Below are 13,948 nucleotides of genomic sequence, written 5' to 3'. Positions count from 1 at the left end.
ATTTTCTAGGTTGTAAATACTCAAAAGGTTCTTGAACATTGGTGTAAAAAGGATGACCTCCCTAAAATTTTTATATGTTTATCTGGAAGGGCAGCACAGCAGCGTAAGCTACATTCAAGTGACACAACTCAGGCTAAGCTATGACACGTACTTTTCATATTTACCTTGACCTAACTTGTTTTTATCATAATATGTCATCTGGTAATATTCAGACATTTATAAAGACCTTAAATATTATATCGTTATTTTATTGAGATTTATTAAGATCTTTTATTTGGTTAACATTGTTATTATATACATTCAAAATACTATCAATACATTAATACTCAGGTGTTAATTTATACTAGCTAGTTTTACTTTCAACCTTTTTACAATTATTCCAAAGACTTTGTAAAGTTTTGGTTGACTGCCAAAGGATATTTATTATTTTGGTTTGTAATAGTAAGAGGTGTTACTAATTATTCAACAACTCTGAATACATTTCACACTCTTACTTGATGTTTCGTTTTTAAATGTATCAATTTCTAGAACTAATAATTAAACCAAAAAAGAAACAAATTTCATATTTCAATTGAATAACTCATTTGTTCTTAAAATTTGCATTTAAAAATTTCTTTATTATGTTATAGATAGCTTGGTTCTGAAGTCAGAAAGAAGTTTTTCATAGCACCTAAACTTTGATTAGAACTTTTATAAGTTGAAGTAACATTCAACACCACAATAAAAACTTTATAGATTATTTATTTATTATTATTTATTTCAGATATTTTTGTTTGAGTCGCTTACTGTGCTGTATTGAGTAGGCTGTTCAATCAGCATAACTCAACAATTCATTATATATCTTAAACGCCCGGATATAAATGTTGTCAAGTTGATTTAGATTGATGACTTCCCTGATTGGTTATCAGAAATAACGGTTTAAAGACGGGATCATGGTTTTATGCATTTACGTATGATTAATGAGACTTTATTTGTATAAATAGAGGCTTCATCAGTTTCAGAATTCAGTTCATCTTCCACAGCAGAAGGATCTGTAAGTATATAATTGCATACACTCATTTTATTCATTAAACTGAGGACCTCAACAGTAAAAACTTTACAATGGCAATAATTTATAAATATTCTTAAACATTAGAGAAAAGCCTATATTAACATGGTCTATCAGTTTTACTGTTGTGCATTTTATAACTAAAAAAGTGTTGATTTTAGGCAGCAAAAGGTTTTTGCTATCATCTGATTTAAACTAAAAATAGCAATCAAGTTTTAAACTGTCATTCAGCTTAGTTTTATAGTAAAATTTGATGTGTGACATTTTCTAAACATTAAACTGTTTGTTTTTGTAACATTCATTCACTAAACAATATTTAATAAGTTGTATATACTTTTGGACTGTCACTATCCAGTAGGCCAATCCCATAACATTATTAAAATAAAAATTTTTGGTTCTGTAAGTGGTGTAGCTCACAATTAAGCCAAAACATGTAACTCATCCTGGAATGTGTTTAAGACTTATTCACATTTTAGATATAAACACAACACTACCAACAATCAATATGAAGTTCTTGGTAATCCTTGTGGCTCTCTGTCTTGCTTTCCACCAAACCGTCGCATCTGGCTTCGGGTATGTACTATTACTGTTTCTCATTACATAAGAAGAAAGATTTAAGCTTTCGTAACAATAAAACAATGCCCTTTATTTTATAAGATTTATTTATAATCTATTTCAGAGGCGGGTTTGGTAGAGGAATTAGTGGATTTGGAGGTGGTTTTGGTGGTGGATTTGGAAGAGGCTTTGGCGGTGGATTTGGACGAGGTTTTAAAGGTGGATTTGGACGGGGTTTTGGTGGTGGCTTTGGAAGAGGATTTGGAAGTGGATTTGGAGGTGGATTCGGCCGAGGGTTTGGAGGATGTAAGTATAAATATTTTTTATTTCTTCTTAAAATACATACAAAACATTGTTATACTCCTAAATGCTGCTCACATAAAAGTTAATGCAAAGTGTAATGATAAGAATCCATGTTGTATAAAACAATGAATAAATATATATCATTGTATGAAAGTGTGCAATGTTCTTCATAACTTAATACCACCTATAAAACTGTGCAAACTTGAATTAGTTAATACTAATAGATAAAGTTTCGGATTCCAAAATGCAAAATACATGTATTGATTATGATTATACTCATACTGTTACAGATTAGACACACAGACAAATGAAATTCTTCACTTTCTCATCCTTTACAATTCTCCACCTTCTCACAGTTCAAACCTTGAGTGAAGGATTCTGATAAACTTCTGTCAAGACTTTCACGAAAACATGTTGATGATGCATGTATTTTTGTGCTTGATTAAACTGAAATTATCATATTTACCTTTTTCAAAGTTTGTTAAGTTTAAAATTTTGTTTCCTTTTTTTAATATTTGTGTAAATATAATTTACCGGTATACCAAAAAACCCAACATATATGTTCTGTTCAAAACATGCACATTTTACCAACCACGTTAAACAATGATTTGCTACGAAGCACAAGCTCTGCATAATATTGAACACACACACTTTAGGACTTAGCTATTTTTGAATGCCATGCATGACAGCAATAATTGAAGTACACAACAAAAGCGTATTCAATAAAGCCAAAAAATAATACAACCACAATCAAGGTATTCAATTGTGAATACCTACTTGATGGTGATTGCAGGGTAAAGAGAATAAGGTATCGAGCAACAGTGAAGTAGTCATCAAAACAACAAAGTAAATGAAACATGTAGCACCCTGTGAAACTGGATTTAAGGTAAGTACAACAACAAAGCATCATTGAATCACACAAGTAAAAACAGGAAGACCAAACTTAGCAACTGCATTTGGAGACTAAAAGACCAAAAGGTAACCTACACAGCTAAATAAAAAAGCTAAGCAATTTACAGCCTTCCAAAACACAAGTAAAAATTGCAATCTTTGCCTTTGTGAAAAGTTCATGAATATCTGCAATCCAGACCAGTGTACATTAAGTAAAAGAAATGAAGAAACACCCCAAATTGTTCTCATTGATTGATGGTGATTTCACATTGAACGATGAGGTATGATCAATGAGTTATATGTATCTCACCCCCAGTGGTGGCCAGCTGAGGTAGCCATCCTGAAGTTATTACTCGATGAGAGCAAATCTATATCTGCTTGAAACAAATTTGTAGCAAATGACCAAAAGCTAAGTGCTCTTTGTATTCCATATGATTATGTTATATATTAGACTCATGCGGCACTTAGTACATATATTGAGTGCTTTCTTTCTATTACTTTTTAAAAAATTTTGTATTTCCTGTTCTGGGGCTAATTAGTTGACGACTACAACTGTTTAACCTACAACAGGCAGAATAACGCCATATCTGGGAAAGCAGAAGTTTTTCACATGGTGTGTTTAATGCTTGTTCTTAAAACGTGAGTATGAACAAAATATGTTCACTCAGCATGTGTTTGTTTCTATTACCACTATTACTAGCTCTTAAACTTTGCTTATATTTTAACTCACAAGCTACGTGTACTTTGGCTCATTTATACATCTGAGCTCAACACCAGTAACTTCTTACAATGCACACGCACACACGCACCTGCAAGCTCTGGCTTACATGCCTGTGTGCGCATGGGCGCATGAGCGCAGGTGTGTGTGTGCGTGAGTGAGTATGTGCGTGCATATGTGCGTATGTGTGCGTGCGTGCGTGCGTGTGCGTGTGTGTGTGCGTGTGTGTGTGTGTGAGTGCTCACGCACACACATGCACATGTGCTTACACAGACACACATACACCCATGTGCACATACGCACAGATGAACAGACATCCACACATGCAAACAAGCGTACACATGCACCAACATCACTAACACTGGCATGAATAAAATTTTAGAGCCATAGTTTATCATAGCGTTTTAATTACTCTATAAGAAAAACACCTCATTTTGTGACTAATCCAGTTCACAAACAAGAATGTTTAAACTCTATTATGAGTAATTGTTGTTTTTTGTCTACAGCGAGAATATGTGACGACCACTTCTGCCATGTTTATGACATGTATCTTTAACAGTTTCTTTATTAGTGTCACTGTGTCCACTACATGTGTTTTGGTAAAGTTAGTTATTATTATTACCATTGCCAATATATTTATTTGTTCCAAACTATTTTTTTTGGCTCTTCATTTCTCAGAGAAATAGAAATTTATCTTAAAATTTTTAGCTTTAGCTTGTCATGTTTTTTGGTAAAGTATGAAACATGCAGTCACGAATTGGCACTAACAACCATCATATATCTTTAATATACTTTATTAGGTCTGGTATTATGTCATCTTTACTCTTGATTGCTTGGAAGAATTTTTCATTTTCAGGTAAAAATGATTAGCCAAGCCTTTTTGCTCAAAATTGTTTACAAATTATTTCATGCGTTTTTCAAAGTATTAACTTAAACCATAAGTTTTATTTGATATTTTCAAAAATTTTGATTTATGTTACCATAGCTAACTAAAACTCATATCGTGTTTATAAAGATGCAGAGTAGCCAGTACAGAAAGTATCATAATTTATCTAGGAAGAAAGTATGATTACATCTATGAACAAAGAAATTGTACCACATTATTGAAAGCAGAAGGATGATAGCTCTAAAGCAGCTCAGAGTGCACAATTCCTAATACAATATTTACAATTTATTTTGCCAGCTCTCTTTTTCCACTAAAATTATGATAATAGGAGTGCAGTGCATATAGCATAAGAGCAGGTTGAGCTTAGTTTTTCTCCGCCCTAGTGCTTGTTTAATCAATTTTCAAATTCATTACTCACCCACTGGATCAATACTTTATTTTCTAAACTACTGTATTAAGAAATTGGTTAAGTTTTTGAAAGAACACTTCATTATGACATCGTCATATCAACAGATCCATTATTACATTATTTATATCAAACATCCAACAAAAAATACAAATCAACTAGTCAAAAAAGTTAAAATTCTTCATTCTGGTGCACAGTCGGGCTGTATAAACATGTTAGAATCAGAAAGAGAACTCTTTCATCATATGTCAGGTGTGGCAAATTCAACTGAAGCATCATATCCCAAGTTGTAGGCATAAATGTAGTTATTAGCCTTGGAGTTAAACAAGCTGCTAAAAAAGTTTTAGCTGCTGATAGAGTTGCTCACCCATGCTGTAAAAAAGCAATTAAGAAGCACAACTCTATATCAGTTTTCCACTGAAGTTAGGTGGTATGCTTTTTTTTGTCTACAATAAGCAAAACGTTAATATTGACGAAGCTCTTGGCCCTTAGCCTGCAAGTCGGAGTTGTTTCCCCCTAACAACACTAAAGCATTCAATCAGCTGAGGTTAGCAAACAAAGGAAATAAATAATAACAAGTTGGTTTGCTCTTGAGAAATGACCTACATAGGGTAAAAATCTACGATTGGTTTGTCTAAAATTGCATACGCCTTACCAATCAAGTCAAGTTTTAGCATATCATAGGGGATCAAATGATCAATTGGTCTGGTCATTGATATAGTTTTATAGATAAAAATTAGGTGACCCTGAAATATCTAAGCCAATAGTACCATTACAGCAATAAAACATTTCATATAATCTGAAAGCGCCTCAATTATACATGTATATTATCCTCTAAAAGATCATACATGGAAGTCTTGCATAACAGTGACAACCTTGTTTGTTGTATTATTAGTTAGGTCAAGATTAGATATGATGAAAAAACTGCAAAGTTATAGTGACAACTATAGATTCACAACATATCATCAGTGCTGTATTTGACTTGCGTCAAAAGAGGATCATTTAGCTATAATTAACCTTTGGGACGGAAATAGTTATTTTGTCAATTGTAGCGGTTTATAAATGTATTGTTATTGCTATTGGTGTATCTGTATTTGTTCATATGCATCTGTATCTACATATGTATCTGTGTCTGTGTAGGTATCTATCTCTCTCTGTACTTTTGTATGTGTATGTACATGTATCTGCATCTGTGTAACTGTATATGTGTCTGTATCTGTATATGTGGTTGTTGTTGTATCTGTATCTGTACATGCATCTTTGAATCTATATGAATGTGCACTGTACATGAATGTCTCTCTGTCTGTATTTGTGTCTGTGACTTTATATGTATATGCGGTGGTTTTCTGTATATGTGTCTGTACATGTATCTTTATCTCTATAATATAAATCTGTATCCGTACATTTGTATCTGTATACGTATTTGTATCAAACTATGTATTCTCTCAACACGCTTACAAACTGCTAACATCTAGTCCCGTGCTGCAAATTCTCAGTTGGTAGGTTTTAAGTGCGTGTAACACTGAACTAAAAGTTGCTAAATTGAATACTAATTCTACCTCTGACAATTATTGCTTTACAAATTTTTACATACCAAAAGTGAACTCAAATAATACTGATTGGATAGCTTGATTGGCAGCCATAAATTAACTACTCATCAGCGTATATCAAATATTATTTTAATACTCTTCATAGATTGTCACATCTGCTGAATTGCTACAGTTTTTATGGGAACACTTGAAATATTATACGCAGAGGTATCCAAAATAGGCTCAAAACCAAAAGTATGTTGATAAGAACAATACCCTTAGTGTACATTAGTAAATAAGCACAGAAGGTCATCCCTACTTGATGACTAGCATTAGAGTCTGTTTAACGAGTCTGAATTATTTTCACTTTGCAGAAATCTGGCACCTGATGAACTGAAGAAAGCTTTGAAAGAGATACTTAATGCTTGGGTATCCTTGGGAAACATATAGCATTTAGATGGCATCTACTACAACACAGTCTAAAATCAGGAACAACTCAAATGTCATGTCATTAGTTTTGGCATGCAATAGGGATTAAAGTGATAAATTGGTCCTTTTATAGATAAGTATTAGAAGACTTTGGAATGGCTGAATCATGGAAACTATTACAAAATTGTTTTAAACAACAATTAAAGGTCTAAATATATAGATACATAGAGATATCTTAAAACCCGTTAACTTCTTTCTGCTCCAATCAAGCTTCTATACAAAAGTCTTGCGGAACAGTAATTTCTATTAAATAGCCATTTGTGTCATGACTGGATATACAGTAGAGTGCTAATAAATATCCCTATAAATCACTACTGTCACATTTTGCTACATGTATAAGCGGCATGCGACACTGAAAAAGTATATATATATTAAATAGTACCATTTTTAGCAAATACCTTTACATATTAGATTATTTTGGTATGTTTGAATTATGGAAACCATTGTTAAAGTGTCTAAAATAACAATTGCGGGTCTACATGTACATGTACATATATAAGTATATAGAGATATCACAACTACTGTCTGTTCTATTCAATAACCTACATGGAAGCCTTGTTGAACTGTAGTTTCCATTAAATAGTAATTTGTGTCATGACTGGACATAGACAAAACCACTAATAAATATTGCTATAAATCACAACTGCTGCATTTTACTGTAATTGGCACGTGACACTGAAGGAGTTCATATGTTAAATAGTATCGTTTTCAGCAAACTTTTTAAAACTGGATGTACGAAGGACTTGTTTAGGAATATTTATGAGATTGTGCTTGATTCAATCAGAACACTAGAAAAAAGAAAATGTGTTTAAGATAAGGGCAACATTGATAGTTTGTTGACAATTTTGCTCATCAAATCTAAAACTAAATCTATGCTTTTATGAGCTATAAAATATAAAGTAAATATACATGTATATAGAAACTAAAACTACTATTTGCCCAAATTGGCTAAGCCAGACTGATTATGCATGTATCAGTGAAAAATTAAATCAAGACAGTTATCCAACCGTTTGTAGTGAGTGAGTCATGATGATTATACATGTAACTACAGATGAGTCATGGTGATTATCCATAACAACATGTATGATGTACAGCTGATCCTCTAATACTGTTCTAGAATATGTATCTAATACTCTGGCATATATTATATATTACTCGAAAAAAATAGTCTTTATAATCTGGCTAGTACATTTAGCTGGTATACACTATGCTGGCTCTAAAATGCGTATGAGTTGTCTGCTCAATATTAAGTGCTAAGATTATATAACATAAGAATATCAAGTATCATTCAATTAACCTATCGATAGTAACACAACTGCTAAGCAAAACCCTTAACAATTTATTTATGACTGTCTGACAGTCAGCTGGCCAAAGAGATACAAGTTCAAGGAGAGATAGTGCGATAGAGAAGTAGAGCAATAAAGAGAGAGAGAAAGAGAGAGAGAAATAGAGAGATACGCTGCTTCATGGTGCTTGATCAATTATGTTGGTTAGAATGTTCCACGAGAGATTACGATTATTTTGGGTTCCGTTGCAAACATCTGAAATGTTCTACCCACAAAGGAGTTCGTGTAACTCATTAAATTACTGTCTCAGCCTATATATACCATCATAATCTTGCGATAATTTATTAAATGAGATTCCAGACATCCACCAGCAATAATCTATTATTGCTGGTGTGTACTTAGTGTTGATTAGTTATGTACATAGTGTTGACAGAAAATTTTGCATAAAACACGCAAATAAAATCACATGGAAAATGATAGCAAGTAGGCAAGCAAAAACCAAATGTGTCGACAAGCCTGAACAATGATGTTGTGTCTTCTAATATACAACCCTGATTCCTAAAGCTAAGAGCTGTCTGATGTAGACTACTGAGCCGTAGCGATACTAACTGCTAGTCTAAACATTTTACTTGAACATTATCTTTATGGTAAATGGATTATGATATACCTTAAATGCACAAACCCTATTACCCAAACAGACAATAGAAAAACCATTTGTGGTTGCATTGTACTATAGCCATTTTGCTTAGTATCAAATCTATATATGATGTATTTTAACAATTCTAAAGCCAAATTAATCTAGCTTATCCTTCAGGGTCCTATTGGGATCTGAACTGCCCAACTAACAACGACATTTCTGGGATGTTCCGTAACGTTACGCTGAAATAACGTTCCAAACAAACATTGTCATAATGTTCTACAAACGTTATTTGATGATCATTGTAGAATTATGTTCCAACAATGTCGCAGGAACGTTGCATAGAATGTTGTGCAAAAATATTATCATAACGTTCAGCGGAATGTTACAGGAATATACTTTGCTCACGTTATCATAACGTCGTTAGAGAACATTATTAATGAATGTCCCAGGAATGTCCCAGGAACGTTACTCTGGAATGTTCGAGTGCAAACATTCATGTAACATTGGCTTGCAATGTAACTAGAATATTATGGGGTGACATCATATTTAACTTCAAATGAATGTTCCAGGAATGTCCCAGGAACGTTACTCTGGAATGTTCCAGTGCAAACATTCATGTAACATTGGCTTGCAATGTAGTTGGAATATTATGGTGTGACATCATATTTAACTTCAAATGAATGTTCCAGGAATGTCCCAGGAACGTTACTCTGGAATGTTCCAGTGCAAACATTCATGTAACATTGGCTTGAAATGTAGTTGGAATATTATGGTGTGACATCATATTTAACTTCAAATGAATGTTCCAGGAATGTCCCAGGAACGTTACTCTGGAATGTTCCAGTGCAAACATTCATGTAACATTGGCTTGCAATGTAACTAGAATATTATGGGGTGACATCATATTTAACTTCAAATGAATGTCCTAGGAATGTCCCAGGAACGTTACTCTGGAATGTTTGAATGAAAACATTCATATAACATTGGCTTGCAATGTAACTAGAATATTATCGTGTGACATCATATTTAACTTCAAATGAATGTTCCAGGAATGTCCCAGGAACGTTACTCTGGAATGTTCGAGTGTTAACATTCATATAACATTGGCTTGCAATGTAGTTGGAATATTATGGTGTGACATCATATTTAACTTCAAATGAATGTTCCAGGAATGTCCCAGGAACGTTACTCTGGAATGTTCCAGTGCAAACATTCATGTAACATTGGCTTGAAATGTAACTGGAATATTATGGGGTGACATCATATTTACATTCAAATAATTATCCCAGCAATGTTTCAGGAATGTTACTTTTGAATGTTCGAGGGTTAATGTTCATATAACATTGGCTTGCAATGTAGTTAGAACATTATGGTGTTACATCAATTGTACTTTCAAATGAATGTCCTATCAATGTTACAGAAATGTTGCTTTTGAATGTTCAATGGTTAACAATCATATATTATTGGCTTGCAATGTAACTAGAATATTATGGTGTGACACCATATTTAACTTCAAATGAATTTTGTAGCAATGTTTCAGGAATATTACTTTTGAATGTTTGAGTGTTAACAATCATATAACATTGGCTTGCAATGTAACTAGAATTTTATGGTGTGACACCATATTTAACTTCAAATGAATTTTGTAGCAATGTTTCAGGAATGTTACTTTTGAATGTTTGAGTGTTAACATTCATTTAACATTGGCTTGCTATGTAACTAGAATATTATGGTGTGACACCATAATTAACTTCAAATGAATTTTGTAGCAATGTTTCAGGAATTTTACCTTTGAATGTTTGAGTGTTAACATTCATATAACATTGGCTTGCTATGTTGCTATGACATTATGGTGTTATATTGTTTTTACTTTCAAATAAATGTCCCAGCAATGTTACAAAAACGTTACTTTGGAATGTTGGAGTGTAAACATGCGTATAACATTTGCTTGCTATGTTGCTATAAAATTATGGTGTAACATATATACATAGTTGTATAACTGGTTTTTTTAGAGCTTTTGTTGGTAGTTTAATAAATACGCGGACAACAAACCATTGAGAAAAAAGTTAATTTTAATTTTACCCATTTTGCCATCCTCCTATGCAAATATTGTTTTGACTAAAACCAATTGATAACAATCATTTGTCTTTTTCATCATAACAGCAATCATTTTACTTTTCTCATTTTTGCATGGGAATTATTAAGAGCTTTATGGATATTCATTATTTTGAGAAATCGAGCACAATGGTACAGAGAGTTTTAGACATTAGCCAAATGTGATTAAATTATGAGTTGAAATCAGGAACATTAAGGTCAGGCAAGTATATCCTGACCCTGACGGTTTCCACCGCTAGTGATCACTTCTAGATCACAAATTTTCAGCTGGGAGATATGCAATAATATTTAGAAAGAAACATATTTAAACAAATTATGAACTTGCATCTAAAAGCAACAACGCTGTTGACATATTTGCTTGGAGCACGCCACACAATATTTATATTCCGCATACAAAATTACATAGAAGTTACCTTCTCATTTTGCAGCAAGATACATTAACTTCAAGTGATGTTTTAAGAATTTGGGAGTTGTACCACTACGCTTTAACAGAAGGACAACTTTTAGTTTCACATTAACTCGTTTTTATTAAATTGCTATAATAATTGATGCTTGCAGTTTCCTGAAACTAACAATGTTAAACTGCAGTAGTCAATAAAATGGAAAGTAAGAATATTGACTTGCTAAAATTTACGAAAAGAAAAACACTGTATTCACTTTACATACAGTTTATAGATGCTATTAACTGAATATCCTAAATACTAGGTATGTAAAATAATACTACAAAGTTTATAGCAAGAATGACAGGCTATCGTTGTATGCGTTTTGACCATAAACTCATTAGTAATAGTTACCTGTTAAAAATTTGAGATAAATGCAAAAGTAGTTGAAAAGAGCAAATTTCAACAATAATACCAACTGGTACTGGTACTAACTTCAGAGAGCGCTGAAAAAGTAAAACATTAGCTAATTTGATAACAGGCCAACGCAAAGAAGTTTGAATGCAAACAAAGAGTTTCTAAAGAGGAAAGTGTAGCAGTAATATAAATGTAACGAGGTTATAAAGCTGCAGCACTTACTAGTTCACAGTAGTTGCATCTGTTTAGACTGTTCTACATTTACATTTGGTAAATAGGCATAAAGCATTCAGCTACAATTGTAGTTCTTAGAAGTAATGATGATGCAAAAAACAGTCTTTATATAAATTGACAAACAACATTTTATTAACAAGTACTTTGATTCTATGTGTGTAACATCAACTGATATGTTTTAGAGAAATTAATAATACTACAGCAAGGTTTTAAAAATTGTAGCATTAAGTACTAAAATTCCAAAAATGATAATTCAATTGGCTTGCCAGATATTTGTTTTTTAACATTAAACACTTTTACAAATTATATAGACGAAATACAAGTAAGTTTAATATGTGTATTAGTACATTTTAAACAAATTTTTCATGTTTACAATTTGTTTCGTAAGTTAAATGTTTTCAACCAACTAACTAAAAATGTATTTTGTTGAAACTATTTCAAAAGACTTGAGTCTGTTGTTGTGAGCCTGTGCAATATTTTTAAACATTTTTGGTTTGAGTTTTGATTTATTATACAAAAACAGCATTGTTTGAATACTTTCAAGTTACTATTCAATACTCGATTTATTCATACATTTTATTTGCATAACATAGTACCAAAAGTATATACCTTTCATTCAGCTAAATAATTTAGTTCTGTCATAATGTTAAAATAATAATAAATGATGATTTTACCAAATATGGCAGTTTTCATCCATTTAGTAGTTATACTAAAGACCGTGGTAAGGAGTTGTTATACTGTGGTGTGTTTTATCAGGATGTTTCGTAGCTTCTGTTGTTGTCAGGTTTCAATTCTTTTGCAGCATCGCATGGTACTAAGCATAAGTTTTAGGGTGCAGTAAGAGAAATTACTGTAGGTTGTATCAGATAATTGCGAGTAATTCTAGAGAAATGCTATGAGGCATGATTAACACCTCATAGATGCAACTTTCCAAGGAAGGAAAACTCTAACTGGAAAAAACTGGGTAATCTGTTAGAGTCAAGCGTAAGTTTTTGCAGCAAATTATTGAAGTAGATTGCAGCTGAGTACATGCTTGAACTGAATCAGTGTTTTTGCATTACATAGAAAAATACATGTGCATGTAGAGAGCTCCAAGTCAAGTCAAGAAATGTTTATGAAAATCTTTAACAAGTTCACATTAAATTAGTTTAAAAAAATTCATTTTTATCATGTTGCAGTTCAGATCCCAATAGGACCCTGAAGTATATGCTAGATTACTTAGGCTTTAGAATTGTTAAAATACATCATATATAGAATTGATACTAAGCAAAATGGCTATAGTACAATGCAACCACAAACGGTTTTTCTATTGTCTGTTTGGGTAATAGGGTTTGTGCATTTAAGGTATATCATAATCCATTTACCATGAAGATAATGTTGAAGTAAAATGCTTAGATTAGCAGTTAGTATCGCTACGGCTCAGTAGTCCCCATCAGACAGCTCTTAGCTTTAGGAAACAGGGTTGTATATTAGAAGACACAACATCATTGTTCAGGCTTGTCGACACATTTGGTTTTTGCTTGCGTACTGGCTATCATTTTCCATGTGATTTTATTTGCCGTGTTTTTATGCAAAATTTTGTGTCAACACTATGTACATAACCATAATCTGCAAATGGAGCGTTTATTTTCTTTTTTTTTGCATTTCTGGCTAGTTGATGTTCTAAACCAGTCAATCACAGATGTTTGTAAAATAATAGACAGGGGCTTACATGTGATTCTTGATAGACTAAAAAAGTAATCTGAGCCTAATGAATAAACAACAGTCTATATATATATATATATTATATATATATATATATTATATATATATATATATTATATATATATATATATATATTGTGGAGGACTGGGACATATACCAATTATTACGCACATATATACATTATATCCTTACTAGCACTTGCCTGAATTTCCTGAACTTCCCATCCATTATATAATCGTATTCCTGAACTGCCTTTCTATTATATAACCGTATGCTTATCCTGTGTGCAAATCCTATTATATCCTGTGCATCCTTTGTGTTATAAATAGACTGGTGGGCAGAGCTAG

General features: G+C 32.4%; 1 protein-coding gene across 2 annotated transcripts in view; it reads left to right on the top strand.

Annotated features, from left to right (window-relative positions):
• Positions 1 to 1,532: 1,532 nt before the first annotated feature.
• The window catches only part of LOC137393684 (neuropeptide-like protein 29), a 39,887-nt gene continuing 27,471 nt past the window's right edge, over positions 1,533 to 13,948 (top strand). The window contains exons 1-3 of one of the 2 annotated variants that reach the window (XM_068080327.1): positions 1,542 to 1,621; positions 1,728 to 1,909; positions 2,197 to 2,473. In XM_068080327.1, coding sequence (XP_067936428.1) covers positions 1,554 to 1,621; positions 1,728 to 1,909; positions 2,197 to 2,201 — 255 coding nt within the window. In that variant the 5' untranslated portion in view covers positions 1,542 to 1,553 and the 3' untranslated portion in view covers positions 2,202 to 2,473. Of the gene's footprint in view, positions 1,622 to 1,727; positions 1,910 to 2,196; positions 2,474 to 13,948 lie in introns of those variants that run through there. The other variant, XM_068080326.1, reaches the window with a different exon arrangement.

This window comes from Watersipora subatra, chromosome 4 (genome assembly GCF_963576615.1).
Source record: "Watersipora subatra chromosome 4, tzWatSuba1.1, whole genome shotgun sequence".
Taxonomy (NCBI): domain Eukaryota; kingdom Metazoa; phylum Bryozoa; class Gymnolaemata; order Cheilostomatida; family Watersiporidae; genus Watersipora; species Watersipora subatra.
The sequence above is the reverse complement of the archived record's forward strand: the minus strand, read 5'-3'. Positions and strand labels throughout refer to the sequence as shown.